This window comes from Aspergillus piperis, assembly GCF_003184755.1.
Source record: "Aspergillus piperis CBS 112811 unplaced genomic scaffold BO85scaffold_15, whole genome shotgun sequence".
Lineage (NCBI taxonomy): Eukaryota > Fungi > Ascomycota > Eurotiomycetes > Eurotiales > Aspergillaceae > Aspergillus > Aspergillus piperis.
The window spans coordinates 64358-81206 of record NW_020291605.1 but is presented as its reverse complement, the minus strand read 5'-3'; the positions used below and the strand labels follow the sequence as shown (position 1 = coordinate 81206).

At 53.5% G+C, this 16849-nt stretch overlaps 5 protein-coding genes across 5 annotated transcripts; 3 read left to right on the top strand and 2 right to left on the bottom strand.

Annotated features, from left to right (window-relative positions):
• Positions 1–120: 120 nt before the first annotated feature.
• BO85DRAFT_401379 (putative long-chain fatty acid transporter) lies at positions 121–4569 on the bottom strand. The gene is made up of 5 exons (XM_025657155.1): positions 4434–4569; positions 3912–4360; positions 3138–3850; positions 1531–2321; positions 121–1475 (listed from the first exon to the last, which is right to left on the bottom strand). The coding sequence occupies exons 1-5, from the start codon at positions 4464–4466 to the stop codon at positions 315–317; spliced, it is 3147 nt and encodes a 1048-aa protein (XP_025513378.1). The 5' UTR covers positions 4467–4569; the 3' UTR covers positions 121–314.
• Positions 4570–5219: 650 nt separating this feature from the next.
• BO85DRAFT_461101 (putative ATP-dependent permease ADP1) lies at positions 5220–8620 on the top strand (the record flags this gene model as incomplete). The annotated part of the gene is made up of 3 exons (XM_025661763.1): positions 5220–6848; positions 6900–8315; positions 8384–8620. The coding sequence occupies 3 exons, from the start codon at positions 5220–5222 to the stop codon at positions 8618–8620; spliced, it is 3282 nt and encodes a 1093-aa protein (XP_025513377.1).
• Positions 8621–9309: 689 nt separating this feature from the next.
• BO85DRAFT_401375 (cornichon family protein) lies at positions 9310–10797 on the top strand. The gene is made up of 4 exons (XM_025657154.1): positions 9310–9720; positions 9868–10023; positions 10087–10153; positions 10216–10797. Exons 1-4 carry the CDS (start codon positions 9620–9622, stop codon positions 10306–10308), a joined length of 417 nt encoding a protein of 138 aa, XP_025513376.1. The 5' UTR covers positions 9310–9619; the 3' UTR covers positions 10309–10797.
• A 146-nt stretch (positions 10798–10943) lies between these two features.
• BO85DRAFT_451238 (WD40 repeat domain-containing protein) lies at positions 10944–13049 on the top strand. Its single transcript, XM_025660546.1, has 2 exons — positions 10944–11137; positions 11234–13049. Exons 1-2 carry the CDS (start codon positions 11015–11017, stop codon positions 12860–12862), a joined length of 1752 nt encoding a protein of 583 aa, XP_025513375.1. The 5' UTR covers positions 10944–11014; the 3' UTR covers positions 12863–13049.
• Positions 12970–16842, bottom strand: BO85DRAFT_451237 (EF hand domain protein). Its single transcript, XM_025660545.1, has one exon. The coding sequence runs from the start codon at positions 16651–16653 to the stop codon at positions 13192–13194; it is 3462 nt and encodes a 1153-aa protein (XP_025513374.1). The 5' UTR covers positions 16654–16842; the 3' UTR covers positions 12970–13191.
• Between the last annotated feature and the right edge of the window lie 7 nt (positions 16843–16849).

Below are 16849 nucleotides of genomic sequence, written 5' to 3'. Positions count from 1 at the left end.
ACTACACTATCTACATGTCCCTGTTTTGGAAAATAATTGATCAGGAGCTTTGTATGGTACCTTTCAACGCTGCTTTTCAGAGGATATCTGGTATTACTCACTAGATCATATTAATATAATGCTAGTATGCGCAGAACTCTATTCGAGTTTCACATTTCACACACGCTTAGTATGTACCATGAAAATCATTGATGTAGTATTCACAACAACTACAGCACATGAATTTAAACAAGATGACACTCGTCTACTAACAAGATACAGCGTTATAGATATCGACACTTATCTAGTATCCAGAAACTACTGACTGGACCAGCTCACAGCTTGGCCTGCCCAGCCTGTAGTCGGTCCCAATCCTTCGCCTCAAACGGCACATACTGGTTCCCCTGGAGCCAATACATCCGGTCACTCGCCGGAACCAGCGCAGGATCCACTCCTTGTGTCCGGAGAGTATGTTTCTGCTGCTTGTTATTTCCCGTAGCCTGCATCTCAGCCGCGATTCGGAGAAATTGTGGAGCAGCAAACCGCGGAAGATTCTTCACCACATGTGCGGCGAGGCTGTTTAGACTCTCTTCAGATGGAGGGAGAACTACAGTCTGGTCCTCAGAGCGTGTCTGTTGCTGAAGAACAATGGCGGCGCAGCCAGCACGACCGTCATGGTTTGGCAACGCCACTCCGTAGACGTTGGCTTCGTGTACGTCTGGATGCACGCCCAGCACCTCGGCCACCTCGCTGGTGGACACGTTTTCGCTCTTCCATCGGAAGGTGTCACCTAGACGGTCGGAGAAGTACCACCGACCGTCTTTGTCCCATCGGATCAAGTCTCCAGATCGGTAGTAGGCGTCGCCTTTGCGAAACACATCGCGGAGTATCTTGCCGTCCGTGGCTTTGTTGTTCTTGTAATAACCGACGAAGTTCTCTCCGGGATCCTGCGGGTTGAGTGCATATAGCAACTCGCCCGGATCGCCCCGCGGGACCTTCTTGCAGAAACCGGACTTGGGGTCGCGCCAGGGTTGTTGGGTTTCTTGATCAACTTCGACAATAGCGACACTACGACCGATGATCATGCTGGTGAGAAAGCCGCTACGGCCAATTGCACCCGCAGTAAAGTCGTTGGAGGAGATGTTGAACAAGCCGCCTGGGCCTTCGGTAGAGGCGTAGAATTCGGCAATCGTAGGGATATTGAACCGTTCCTTCACCCGGTTCCAAATGTCTGGACGCAGACCGTTGCCCAGAGCCAGGCGAATCTTATGCTTCTTGTCTAGGTTTTCCCCGGTGACGGGATCGATGGCGGGCGGCACTGCCAAGAGGTATCTCATGGTTTCACCCACGTATTGCACGATAGTTGCATCATTCTCCCCGGCTTCCCGCATGAAGCTGCGAGCAGAGAACTTGCGACCGATGATCAAGGCCGATCCTGTCCACAAACACGGCATGAGACCGAGGATGGCTGCGGATGAGTGATAAAGAGGCATGCACTATGATGAGATTAGTATTGTTGAGAGACAGTACAGGGGTATCAAAGAAGCCTACCGTGAACATCCGGTCATCCTTGGTCATCTTCAGCCAAGTATTGGTCATTACAGCACCAGCCCAGACCTTCCTCCAAGGAAGAATCGCAGGCTTGGGTAGGCCGGTAGTTCCACTCGTGTAGATCAGCGTGGCCATGTCGCGCAGCTGAGTGCCGCTCCGAGCTGTGTCGTCCTCCCGCGTAGGCTCCATTCCGAGGATCTGAGCCTCGACTTCTGGGGTGAAGAAGACCAGATTGACTGAATCCCCTCCATCTCGGAAGTCAGGAGAAGCAAACAGCTCTAGTTGTTCGGACGTGAATTTCTGGCGAAGTTCCTCCTCAACGAGCAGCAGTCGTGCGCTTGAGGCCCGAACCGAATGTGTCAAAGGCTGCCCTGTCAGATTGTAATTGATAAAGGCGGGCGCAGCGCCAATACTCCAGAGACCCATCCAGATAAAGACGAACGTCGAGGAGTTCATGAAATCCATGGCGACGACTTCCCGTGACTTGACTCCGTGAACCTGCTTGAACCAGGTGCCATAGCGCAGCGCCAGCACGTACGTTTCGTGATATGTCCAGCTCTGTCCATTGTAGACGATGAACGGCCGATCCTTGGTTTTCGGATCGCGGGCATGCTGCTCCAGAACATAGAAGAAATTGACCCGATCGGTTCGCTCAGAGGACTTGGAGTTACTAGCTATACTGAGCATGGACGAGATTGAATGCTTGTCTTGGAATAGAGAGAATTTGGCATTTAGATATGCGAGCGTGGCTACCAGCGCCGAACCAGCGATCGGGAGAGGGACGGGGAGATCTGGTAGATCATCTAGTCAGTACCGGAATTCAAGCTATACTTCATATATAATTGGGTAGGGAGCTCACAGACCAGGTATCGCAGACATTTTGGGAGTTATTTTGACTAGTCACGTTGAATGGTTCGGAAGAAGCGGCACACTGATAGTATGGTCTGCCCGTTGGTGGTCACCGGAAGGAAAGGGAAAAGGAAGGGAAGCACGGAGACGAGCAAATGAGCCGGAAATGAGGATGCGCGCGGGGTATTAAATACTAGCAGAGGAACGAAGAAACTGTTGGAGCGCGAGTTGGCATCGATGGAGCTTTTAGTTGACAGCCATGAGGCTGAGCCAACGAGATCCTTGTCATTCAATTCACCTTTAAGTACTAGTAAGTATGTCCTTACGTGGAGAGGAGCGGGTGAACAGAGTTACCTCGGCTGGACGGAACAAGCGCTATGATGGGTTGTGCACACAATGAAGCTGGTCACGGTCTCCACTAACCTGGAACTATTGTAATTCAATGGTCCAACAAGAAACCAGTTGATCAGGTGGAGACTCGCCAAGTTGGCTGGTGGCTGAACCGGCCAATGGGTCCGTGAAAAGTGTGGGAATAACCGAAAATAAGCCTTCGTTGGGGCTAATTCCATCCATCGCTACTACATTAAAAGCAATAACTATGGCCGGACTTATTAAGTAACTTTGATGTTCGGGTTGATGCACGGGCTGATGCACGGGTTGTACCTGATTTCACCTTTCTTGGTCAATGCATGCTACATGCAGGTTTGGCTTGGCTGACTATTAAATTCATTTTCTAACTTACGCAGCAGATCTCTAACTCCGGCTCCTCACCGGCACGTTCCTATATTCCCCGTCCATGAATGATCGCAACGCCTCCATGGCTTGTTCCAACACCTCCGTTTCACACACGTACCCAATCCGAACATATCCCTCATAATCCTCTCCTTCCCCAAAACATGAGCTTCCAGGGACAAACATCACCCCAATCTTGGCCTGCAGCTGTTCACAGAAGGCTACATCGTCCACTGGATGGCCTCGGTTGTTAAAACGCACAAATGCCGTTGTACCTGCTCGCGGCTTAACCCAGTCACATGCCCACCGATGAGACTCGATGAATTTCTCCAAGATTGCCAAATTCCGGCGGGCCAAGTCAAGGTTCCGCTTAAGGAGGTTGGGCTCACACGCGGGGGCTAACGCGTAACTGGCAATAGCATCATCCAGCTGGCCGACGGAAATGGTCGTGTAGTCCCTGGCGCTGGCGCAGGCCTCAATGACTGAGCGGTCGCGAGATGCAATCCATCCAACACGGAGTCCTGCCAAGCTATATGCCTTGGACATGGAGCCAGTTACTACGGTATGCTCGTATCCTAGAGACAGGAGCGATGGCGGGGCTTGGCCTTCCTCGACAGAGTGATACAGCGGGCGGTAAACCTCATCGGCATGGACAATGATGGAGGAGCTTCGGGCGATTTCAACGATTTCCTTCAATGTCTCCTGGGGTATCACCGCTCCGGTAGGATTTTGAGGGTTACTGTAAGGCGAAGAATCTTGATCAGGGAAGCCGGTCAGTGGGATTCGAGGGGTTTACTAACTTGAGGATAATCATTTTGGTATTCGGACGGATAAGGCTTTCTAGTTCATTGATATCCAGCCTCCAGTTGTCTGCCTCTTTCGCCTTCCACAGACTCACCTCAGCCCCGAGCGATTCCGGGACTGAGTAGAGCTGCTGGTATGTGGGGTAATGGCAGATCACATGGTCGCCGGGCCCAACCAGAGTATAGAGCAGGAGAAAATTGGCTTGGATGGCGCCAGCAGTGATCAAGACATTGTCCGATGGCAACGGTGTTTGATCCGAGTACAGCCTTGCCAGGTTTCCCCGGAGTCGTTCCGACCCACGAATAGCTCCGTAAGTGAGCTTAATGCTCAAGTCCAACGGGTCGGACTTGTCCTCCGACAGCTCCCGGAGATCATTAAATGAGATTGACGCACAGCATGTTTCTGCCACATTGTATTTGGCTGTGGTTTCGTATTTGTCCATCCACTTGTACAGAGTAGCACGGTTAGCTTCATCTACTCTAAATATGCGGGGTTGTCCGGTTGGGGAGGGGTCATACTTGTTCCACGGCGAACTCTTTGATGTGAACCATCGCGAAGGCTTTTTGAAGACAGACACTCGTTTACTTCTAATAACAACACGATCCTTTCTCAATAATGACTCAATGAGTCGGAAAGCTTCTGATTTATATCTCATGGAATTCAGGTACCGAGTCACGTGATAATTGAATATGGCGTTTCCCGATTGGGTGAAACGGAGGAGAAAGTGGATGAAGCCAGGCAAATCCAGCGAATGACCGGTTAATTTACGCTTGCCGTCAAAATGAACCATCGGAATATATTCGAGGCCATCCTACTGATATCCACCGCGCCCTGTAGGTGACAGCATGATCCACAGTAGACCAATATACGCCGTAGTTACTCTGAAGCAACTTAGGTCGCGGTAGGTACCCGATAATACCACATCGCGCCGGGCTATCATTGGGTGGGTGCCCCAGGCTGTCAGGCCACAGATTAGCGCTTCTCCGCCCTCGTCATCGCCTCAACCGGTTTCCCCATCCAGCCTCTCCTCTTCCCACCCACCTTTACCGCTCCTTTCGTGGCTCTTTGGTTGTGGTTTCTGTCGGTGCATTCACGTTGGTGGATATTCTGTTTTCCTGAACCTGTCAGGGAAGCCTTACAGTCCTTTAGATTGTATCCAGATGTGCTATCCTTTATCGTGATTCTCAGGCGTTCATTGTCGTCGCTGCTTACTCCGCACCCGGTCTCTCGGTCCGACAGCCCATCAGCTTGCCAGCTACCTGCTAACTCAAGTGCGAAGGCAGCTCTCGCACTTTGGAGCCAGCATGCGGCTGCCATCGTCACTCCAGCTATCCCTCGCCCTCTCCCTCTCACTCTCGGCCTCGACGGTCGCAGCACGGAGCAACTACTCCGAGGCCGCCCTCGTATCTCCGCTCTTCTCCGCACTCGACGATCGTCCAGACGGTTGCCCGCCGTGCTTCAACTGCCAACTAGACGCGTTCCAATGCGCCCAGTTTGCTGATTGCGATAAGTTCACTGGGAAATGTGTCTGTCCACCAGGGTTTGGTGGCGATGACTGCGCGCAGCCTCTGTGTGGGTCGCTGGCCGATGGCCATCAGAGGTCCCCCCGCCAGGGCGACCAGTGCTCGTGCGAAGATGGCTGGGACGGCATTAACTGCAACGTGTGCCAAACGGATGATGCATGCAATGCGATGATGCCAGAAGGTGAAGGGGGTGTTTGCTACAAACAGGGTGTTACGGTCAAAGAGAACTTTCAGATGTGTGATGTGACCAATCGCAAGATCCTTGATCAGCTCAAGGAGCGCAAGCCACAGGTGACGTTCTCTTGCGAGGCCGAAGACCAGACTTGCAACTTTCAGTTCTGGGTGGGCCGAGTAGAATCGTTCTATTGTGGATTGGATAAGTGCCAATGGGGCTTGGAGACTACTCATAGTCAGAACAAAACCCACTACACATGCGAAAACATCAACTGCGAGTGTATCCCAGGACGCATGCTTTGTGGCGAGGAAGGATCTATCGATATCGGCGACTTTCTCCGAGAGTCAATCGCGGGACCTGCTACGTTCTCCTCGATCTCCACTGAGGGTGGCAGTCCGGAAGATGGTAGCACGTTCCAGGAGCCAGCTATGGACGAATTGATTAAAGCTGTTTTTGGCGACAAGAGTATTACTCTGAATTGCAATGCCGGCGAGTGTCTGTATCGGACAGATGTTCCTGGCTACACGCGCCCGGTCAAACAGATCAACACCCCTCTTATCGCCGGCGTCATCGCGGGATGTGCCCTCTTCGTCGTTGCTGTCATTCTGTCTGTATGGTATCTTTCACGCAGGTCATACTTTGGTCGCATTCAGCTGCCCCTTTCGGACGACGAGGACGACGAAGCGGCCAAGCTCCTGGCAGAACACAAACCAGCGGCCTTGTATTGGGACAGTGTCTCGTACTATTTGAACGGAAAGGAAATTCTAAGTGGCATTCAGGGTTCTTCTCAGCCTGGTCAGATCACAGCAATCATGGGCGCCTCGGGTGCAGGAAAGACGACCTTCCTTGACATCCTTGCTCGGAAGAACAAGCGGGGTACTGTCCGTGGCGATTTCTATGTCAATGGGGAGAAGATCAGCGACCATGACTTCAAGAGTATGATTGGTTTTGTCGATCAGGAAGATACTATGCTCCCCACCCTGACTGTGCACGAGACTATCTTGACAAGTGCTTTGCTCCGGTTGCCACGAGACATGAGCAGGGCTGCGAAGGAGCAGCGAGTGTTTGAAGTCGAAAGGCAACTTGGGATATCCCATATCAAGGACCAATTGATCGGATCTGAAGAAGGCAGAGGTCGGGGCATCTCGGGTGGTGAGAAGCGCCGTGTTGGCATCGCATGCGAGTTGGTTACCAGCCCGAGTATTCTTTTCTTGGATGAGCCTACAAGTGGATTGGTAAGATGCATCAGCCCATCTAACACTGTGCTTTTCTGACTAGCTGCATAGGACGCATACAACGCATTCAATGTGATTGAGTGCTTGGTGACCTTGGCAAAAACATATAATCGCACTGTCATCTTCACTATTCACCAACCGCGCTCCAACATTGTTGCTTTGTTTGACCGACTGATTCTCCTAGCTAAAGGAAAGACCGTCTATTCCGGACCATTCTCCACTTGCCAAAGATACTTCGACCATTCAGGTTACTCTTGCCCACCAGGCTTCAACATCGCTGACTATCTTGTCGACCTCACGATGCACGCTAGCGTGACCCGCTCTCACAGCGACGAGATTAGCTCCCCCTTACTGGATGTGCGGGTCGATCCCCCTAAGACGGCGTCAAGCAGCCTGCGAGCCGTCAAATCTGTGGCTAGTGCATCCAACGCGAGCTTCGAGGATAGCAGCAGTACTTTCGATGCGAACCGACGACCGAAGAGTAAGCGGCGCGTCTCCCTCAAACAGAAACAGGACAGACAGCTCTACTCGCGCAAGAAGGACCCCGAAGCTCCCCCTACTCCGAAAACCGATGAAGAAGACGAGCCTTTGGATGATGCCGCCGAGGACAATCAGCAATGGCTGCGTCTTTCTCGTCAAACGGGAACCGCTCCATCTCAAATCATCGATGACCCTGATCAGCTACCCCCAGCGGCCCCCGGACAGACAGACCTTGACATTTTGGTTGCGAATTATGCGGCATCGGACATCGCACGCTCCGTGCATGATGAGATCGTAGCGGCCATACAGCATGCACGCGTGGCGAACGGGTATACCAACCCCGAGCTGATGTCTGCTCCTTCTGGAACCGGCAAGACATATGCTCGCATTGGCCTCTTGCGACAGTTCCTGATCCTGTCACAACGAACCTGGCGTAACCTGTATCGGAATCCTATGTTGATGCTCACGCATTATGCCATTTCTATCCTGCTCGCTGTTCTGTGCGGTTACCTCTTCTACGGTTTGACCGACGACATCAAGGGCTTCCAGAATCGGTTGGGTCTTTTCTTCTTTATTCTCGCATTGTTTGGATTTAGCACGCTTACCAGTCTAACGGTATTCTCCGGGGAGCGGCTTCTGTTTGTACGCGAGCGAGCTAATGGCTACTACCACCCGATTACCTACTTTGCGGCCAAGGTGGTGTTTGACATTGTGCCCCTTCGCCTCCTCCCTCCTATTATCATGGGTATCATTGTGTATCCCATGACTGGCTTGATCCCGGCTTGGGGTGAATTCTTCCGTTTCATCTTGGTACTTGTTCTCTTCAATCTGGCGGCCGCCAATATTTGCTTGTTCATCGGTATCATCTTCCGGGATGGAGGCGTGGCCAATTTGATTGGGAGCTTGGTGATGCTGTTCAGTCTGCTCTTCGCTGGTCTCCTGCTCAACCACGACGCCATCCCCAAGTCTGCTTTGTGGCTGCAAACTGTGAGTATCCACGAATCTTTGGTCGCTCTATTGTTAAAATCTTTGTGCACGTTACTGACTCTCGATAGCTTTCCATCTTCCACTACGGCTTCGAGGCTCTGATCGTCAATGAAGTAACGTATCTGACCTTGATTGATCACAAATACGGCCTGGACATTGAAGTTCCCGGTGCATCCATTCTGAGCGCTTTTGGATTTGATACTCAAGCTCTGTGGACCGATGTCATCGGACTGGCCGTCATCTCGGGTGCATTCATCGTAATCGCATATGGCGCGATGCATATTCTGCTAGTTGAGAAGCGGTGATAGTCTGATAAAGGTGTTGGCAATTATCTATGCCGACACACTTGATCTTGTTTTATTATGCAGCCCACGGGCTATGGTTGTTTTTGTGTACTGGTATTGACTCCGTGATGAGCATTCTGATACGACGTCTTCTTCCTCTTTCTGCTTTTTAGTCCTGTTCTTGCCACGGATCTCCATTGCACCGTTAGCTAGCTAATGATGGGTTATATCTATGTAAATAAAGGTCAATTATTGAAGGTGCTTCTACTGCATATACTTGGTGATGGTGAAGCTATAACGCGGACTTGCGGGCTGGCCAGTAGAAGCCGCCAGATGCGGATGGAAGCACGTGTTTCCCCACGTCATCGACATGTGTTTGTGATGGCAGAAATACTATGCTATGCTGTGTGTGCCCATACCGACATTTGACATACTTTTCATTGAATCGTTGAGCCGTCGTATTCTGGTAGTCCTTTGCATTAATGATATCATACGCTTGCTAAGCTCTGCAGCCAAAGCTTTCGTAATCGATACTGCAGTGGTGGTGATTGGCAATAGTGGCCGATGCCGCGATTACTAGTATCCGATAGCGGCTGAGAATCAACAGGCGCATAGTCCGCGGTCATGGCCATAATTGCTTTTCTCGCGCACACTGGGGTTATGGCCCTGATTTTCAGTGTCAGACAGAGAGTCGTAAGTCGTAATAATGAGTCGAGATTGGAAGTAAAAGTCACCAGTAACCAACTCCACGGACTTGACAGCAGATCGCGGGTCACTCCCCCGGAAGAGCCTCACCGCCTGCCAGCTCCAATCGCGGCTTTCCCCCATCGGTTCGAATCCACAATCAAGTCCAACTTCCTTCGTCTTCAGTTCTCACCTTCCACCCCTTCGTCTCTGTTTCCTCCTGTTCTATCTCCCTGCCCCCGAGCACGGCTACCTCTCCGCTCCCCTCCTCCCCCTTGTCTTCTTGTTAGCACCCTTTTCGAGTCTTTCGAGCATCTCTTTTCCATCTTGCCCACCATGTCCGGTGAAGCCTGGCTCTATCTGCTGGCGGTGTTGATTAACGCCGTCAACCTGTTCCTGCAGGTCTTCTTTACTATTATGTACAGCGATCTGGAATGGTATGTCCTTGTCTTTATCCTCACTCTTGTCTCGCCGGTATTTGTCGTGTGCGTGGACGAGCTCTTGTGAGCCGCATGAGAGCTCGCCATGGATTGCGACAGCGTGATGGAACCCAACCAGCTAACCATCCCGGTTCGCTCCCGCAGTGACTACATCAACCCCATTGACCTCTGCAACCGCCTCAACGCCTACATTGTGCCCGAGGCCGCCGTTCACGCCTTCCTGACCTTCCTGTTCATCATCAATGGCTACTGGGTCGCCATCGTCCTGAACCTGCCTCTGTTGGCGTTCAACGCTAAGAAGTAATGCTGTCCTTCCGGCTCCGCCATGGTGTAGCCCAACTAACACAAGCGCCCTTTCTACAGGATCTACGAGAACCAGCACCTCCTGGATGCGACCGAGATCTTCCGCAAGCTGAACGTGCACAAGAAGGTTAGACTGCATCATTTCAATCCCGCTATTCAAGGCGGACCGACCGCTGACACACATTGCAGGAATCTTTCATCAAGCTGGGCTTCCACCTTTTGATGTTCTTCTTCTACCTCTACAGCATGATCGTCGCCCTGATCCGCGACGAGTCTCACTGACTTCGTGGCAAGACGGAACACGCACTGCGCAACGGCCGCCCGGGCTGAAGTGTCATGTAGTGCGATTGTCTTGACTTCTCCTTTGGCTAGGGAAGATTGGACGGAGCATGGTTCTGCGAGTATCGGTCTCGCTGCTGTATCCCGACGCAACTTGCGCCTCTCGTCCCGGCTGCTTGACACTGTCGTCGGTGTGCCGGCGCGTGCAGCAGAAGAGACCTTGTATATGACGTGACTATGAAAGCATATCATTGATGACAGCGAACGCGTGAGGTCTCAAGATCTTGATGTTTTTTTAGGTTTGCGGAAGAGAGATGGGCGATAGATGAGGTAATCCGATCGCCTGGGAGCAGCACGCCGGAGAGGCTGCTTGAGTTGTTCTTGTTTGCTTAGTGTACTTTCCTTGGGTTTCTGATGTTGCTAATTTCCTGTTAATGTCTTCAATAATGGTGCTGTATATACCTCAGCGGTGTGACAATGTGCGCGTACGATATTTTGATTCCTTGTAGAAGAACAGCTGTTTAGATAGTAAATAGGGTTGGTTGTCCGCCGGAGAATCTTGCGCGGGCGGTGTTTCCGCCTTCCGTAAAAGTCGGGCGTGGGACTTCTGCCGATCGTAGAAACCAAGCTTGCTTCCCCTTCATTTCTCGCCGCATCGGGGAAGTTCAATTTGTTCATTTTTCCCTGAATCACAGCCATCGCAGCAATCATGGCATCATTACTCGGCGCCGGCTACGAGTCTAGCGACGATGACTCGGCGAAGCCCTCTCAAACCCAACCTACGGTGCCCTCAGCGACCACGATTGTCGCGGCGCCAGAAGTGAACACAGAGGTTTGGTCCCCCAGTTTCTCTTGAGATCGCTGCTATGCAATGAATCCCCCCTGATTACCCAATTCGGAATGTCTCGTGTATCTAACAAACCTACAGGATCAAGCGCATATGCAGATGATGCTCGCTAACACCTCATCCACCGCGCTCACCTACAACGCTACTTACGATGATCTCTCCCGGCCGTCTCAAGGCCCCGTCAACCCCTTCAAGCCTGCCGGACCGGCAAACGGCCTCAAGCGCAAGAATGTCCCGACCGGATTCGCCGAGGAAGCGGCCATCAGTGAGGCGACCTTCGCCGCGCAACACCGCACCTTCCAAAGTCTAGGCTACACGCGCAACCCCGGTCTCCCGGGCCAGTTTGTCGGCAATCTTGATAACGCAGCCCAATTTGGTGGTCGCGATGTCATCCAGATGAAGCCCTCCAAGGAGGCCTCTGCAGCGCTGCGCGCGAAGCGGCAAAAAAAGGGTGACCCCAGCATCGTTGAAGGTGAAGGTGCCTACCTCGGCCCATGGGCGAAATACCAACGCGAGGAGTTTTACGAAGAGGAGGCCGCTGACGAGGATCGCGAACTCGCCAGCGACGAGGAGTACGTCGAGGTCGATGAAGAGGAAGATCTGGCCCCGTCAGCCATGCCCGCCATGAGCAAAGAAGCCACCGACTACCAAGACGACACGACCAAGGTCGAATCCACCGAATTCCACGGCGCAGAGCAGTTCGACTACCTGGGCCGCACGTACATGCACATTCCTCAAGATCTGGACATCGACCTCCGCAAAGACCCCGGCAGCGTCAAGAACTTCATCCCCAAGAAACTCATCCATACCTGGAAATCGCACACCAAGGCCATCACCTCCCTCCGCTTCTTCCCCCGCTCCGGCCACCTCCTCCTCTCCTCCGCCGCCGACGGCAAAGCCAAGATCTGGGACGCCTACCACTCACGCGAACTGCTACGCACTTTCTCCGGCCATTCCAAGGCCATTACAGACACCGACTTCCACCCCAGCGGCACCACCTTCCTCACAGCCTCCTACGACCGCCAAATCAAGCTCTGGGACACCGAATACGGAAAATGTCTCGGCCGCTTCAGCACCGGCAAAACCCCCCACGTCATCCGCTTCAACCCAGGCGCCGAACACTCCCACGAATTCCTGGCCGGTATGTCCGACAAGAAGATCGTGCAATTCGACACCCGCTCCGGCGAACTGGTCCAAGAATACGACCACCATCTGGCAGCCATCAACACCATCACCTTCGTCGACGACAACCGCCGTTTCATCTCCACCTCCGACGACAAATCCCTCCGCGCCTGGGAATACGGCATTCCCGTCCCCATCAAATTCATCGCCGAACCATACATGTTCGCCCTCACCCGCGCCACCCCCCACCCCAACGGCAAATACGTCGCCTTCCAGTCCGGCGACAACCAGATCGTCGTGTACGGCGCCACAGACAAATTCCGCCAGAACCGGAAGAAGAGTTTCCGCGGCCACAACAACGCCGGCTACGCCATTGATATTAAGATCTCCCCTGACGGACAGTTCATCGCATCCGGTGATAGTGGCGGCTATGTCTGCTTCTGGGATTGGAAGACGGGTAAAATGTACCATAAGATCCTGGCTGGTGGGAAGGAAGGTGGCGCGACTACTTGTCTCGATTGGCATCCGCAGGAAACTAGTAAGGTTGTTACGGGTGGGTTGGATGGGTTGATTAAGTATTGGGATTAGGGTTGTTTCGCTCGCTGTTTCTTTTTTTTCTGTATAGGTGTTTTTGTGTGTTGTGTAATAGATATAGTATGCATGAAATGGGTTATATCGGCTATATGATGATGCCTTCTTTGAACGTGACGTGTATCTTTGCTTGATTGTATTGTCCTAACAACCTATTACGTAAAATAGCAATAATGGATGAAAAGAAAGGACAGGTAGTATGATTACTCTCGATCAAGTCATGGAATCTACTATTTCCATACTATCATGCTCTCACACACAACAAACCTATAATACAAACCCACCCATTACTACTCACATCCACAGAAGAAAAAGAAAACAAACACCTAAAAACTAGCCATCTCAATCCAACTCGCGACAAACGCCAACGCACGACCGCGATCCATCGCCATCCGCTGCGCAAACTCCGAGAAATTAAGCTTTGCGCCACTGCCGCCGCGTTCCTTGGCTTCGCGCTCGACCTTCTCTAGGTAAGCGAGATGGGCGATGCGAGCCTTGGATGGGGGCCGTGGCGGACTGGCCTGTCTAGGGAGAGGAGGGGCAGAGGACGATGATGAGAGGGGTAGGGGGTGGATAGGGGAGGGGGAGAGTTTGGGAGCTGTGGCTTCGGCTTCGGGGGAGGAGATGGAGGGGGAGGTGGGGGCTGGGAAGGAGGTTGTGGCGGTGGGTTCGAGACGGAGTTCGGCGGGGAGGGGATGGCTTTGTTGGGGTGGGAAGGCGGGACTGTTGGTGCTGCTGGAGAGAATGAGGTCGGAGTCGTCGTGGTGGTTGTGGTAGGGCTCGTCGGGTTCGTTGGGTCGGTGGTGTGGGAGGGTGGGATCGTAGTAGGATGCGGTGGATGGGGGTCGGGATGATCCTTCGTCATCGTTGACTATTGCGTCGTCGTCGTCGTCGTCGTCTTCTTCGAAGGTGGACGCGTGAGAGGAGGGGGACATGGGGGTGTGTTCTGTTCCTAGGGTGCGGAGGAAGTCGTGGCTGGATCGCGGGTTCATGGCCTCTTCTTCGTCGTCGCCTTCTTCTTCGACTTCAGGAACGCCGAGATAGACAACGTCGTCGTTGGGTACACCCAGGTCTGGGGTGGGAGGGGGAAGAACTGGACCGTCCTGGACGGGCTCGAGAGGTGGACTGCGGACGGAGTAGCCTGCCCGGCTGAGCAGTTCGTCCAGGGAATGGTCACGGAATGGATTGACCATCGACGACTCCGGATGCTCGTCCGGCTCGTTGTTGGTTTGCTCCGGTACGAGTTGTGTACCGGATTCCGCCTGCTCGACTTGTTCGATTTCGCGCGCCCACATCTTACGCTCGGCCCGGGTCCGGAAGGCCTCCATAAGGAGGTCCTCTTTCGGCTTGAATAAGAGGTCGAGCAGCTCGTTGAACCCTTGCTGGGTGACTTGATACAGGATCTCTTTGCCGACATCTCTTTCGACCTCTGGAATCTCAAACCCGCCCCACCGTTCACCCACCAGGATGCTGCGAGATGAGGTTGACGGGTTGGAGCGCACGTCGTAGTCGTCGGTGAGATCGTCTTGGAACCGTACTTTGGAGGAGGAGCGAGAGCGGGGAGATGGAGGGTGGGACTCGGGTTGGGGCTCGTCGACATCATCTTCGTCCTCATCCTCGCTCAGGCCATCGACGTCCATGTCGCTGCGATAGCCGGGCGGAACAGTTGCGCCGTCTTCCTCATCAGTATAGAACCGTCTGCGCTGCCAGCGGTTGTGGATGCCCGTGCTGCGAGCCATGTTAACCCGGAGTCGGTCCTGAGCACACATTCTGTTGTAGACCGCGGTACCAACACGGGCTCGATCGACTGGATCAGTGATATCGTTTAAAGGCACATGATATCCAAGCGCGTTCACAATATCGTAGTCTCGAACATGCTCCGGCGGAGGCCACCTGTCACTGGCACCGGAAGAGTTGGAGACATCGTCAGGGATGTTACTACCATCGTCACCGTTGACTTCTCTTCTGGTGTTGCTTCCTGAAGTATGAGCCACGCCAGATCCGGACGGAGTCGCCAGGCGAGCCGCAGTTGGGAACATGGGTCGCACGCTGCCGTATTGGCTTCGCACCGCAGCGTCTCCCACAACCGAGTGTCGGTCTGCTGTGTCCGCGCGGTCTGCTCGTACGATCCCTTCGTTGTCCACGAGCTCCATGTCGCCATCCTGATTCAGACGCTTACCCTCCCCGGTCCTCGAGACTTCCCCGGAGGGAATGCTGCCAGGAAAGGCCGAGCTGATCGGCTGACTTCCCAGAACAACATCCCGAGCACCGCCTTCGAGAAAGTCGTCCTCCATACCTGCCACCATGTCTCGAGTCAGCTCTCTACTAAGCGCATAGTAGGCCCGGAAAACCCGTAGGAAGTCCTTCCGCTCGATGTAGCCGTCGCCATCAATGTCATAGCCACGGAATACGCGCCGTAGTCGCTCGTCATTGCTCTTGTTGTTGAGACTGGCAATTCCTTTCAAGAACTCCTCGAATCCAATCAGACCATCGCCGTTGGTATCATAGAAGGCAAACATGCGGTCGTAGATCAGGCTAGGCGGCGGTGGGCGGATGGATGTGTTCGGCACGAAACACCGATCAAATGTCTTCCTATCAATGGCCATGTGGAGCTTGTTCGGATCTTCTTCCCACTCATGGTTGGCCAAGCAGCGGAACTGGTCCCAAAGCGCATCCAACTCGGTATTCTCGAAGCTCGTCTCCTTCATGAGGCGCTTGGCCAAAGACCGAGATAAGCTGCGCGGCAGCATGGTAGGCTTCCCAGGGTACCAGACCGGCTGAGACTGTCGGGGATTGCCCAGGAATGGTGCAGGTATCCGGACCTTGTAGAACAGGTGAGTCTTGATGTGTACTCCCATGGCTTCACATGTTTCACACAGATCGTAGTCGATGCAGTTCGCGCATCTGTACCGAATACCCTGAATGGGCATGGCTCCGCAGCTATTGCACGTCACACCACGATGGATATACCCATCACGTCTGGCCTGGTCCTCAGCGATATGGTACAACAAGTTGAGCAGATTCTGTCCTTCTCTCGTTGGCGAGGCATCGTTATTCCCGTCCCTCCATGAAAACACACTCTGATCATCCACCACCGTCTCCCCACCATCCATATTCGGCGCCGGCGGTGACTCTTCAGGGAAGGTCGATGTCGACAAAGTGACCCTCTCGCCGTTCTGTCTTCGCCGCCGTAACTCCTCCCCGTAGTTATTGTCTGCATTGAATCGCATCAAAGCCCTCTCGATTCCGGCCTGCGAGATCCCTCGCCGCTGGAGCTCTACCATCAAGTATTCCCATTCCGGACAGCCTTCTTGTATGAAATGTGTGGGCGGAAAGTCCAGTGCCAGAAAAGATTCCAGAAATGTGTCTTCCATCATCTCGCGCATCCGCTCCGCATGAGCTTGGGGCACCCCCACTTCCTCCATGAGCTGGTCCCGGGTTGCGAGAAGAGACGGGAGGAGGCCACTTTCCACGCGCCTTCCATCCTCCGTCTCGATGCGAAATGTTCCGTAGACTCCATTCTGGCGTTCCAGTTGTTCCAGGTGCGCGATAGCCCGCGTCGACGGGGTGTCGTCAACGGGATGGTCACTGGCGTTGCTGGCTTCGCTTCTCCGTCGCCGGCGACGGACGGCTCTGCGGCGTCGGAGGGAAGTTCGGGAAGGCGACGGCGGAGAGGAGGAAATGTAGTTGTGGATGTAGACGATCGCGTAGGCGGCGGCTACCCCAGAGAGCAGGTAGAGAATGGGACGATATCGTGACAGCGCCAGCCGTGGGCGTGTGTCCGACATGGCGGGCGACAAAGGAATGTGACGGTTAGGCCGATAGGATCATGCTTGTGAGATTTCCCTGGGAGTCGCCGGTGGAACTCTCGGAGCTGCAGGTGCTGTTGTCTCTCAAACCGCGACAGTGTGACTTGGAGAGGCTGACAGTTTGGGGTTCCGGGGAAAGTTGGCGGAGCTGGAGCCATCCAAGGCTAAAATATTC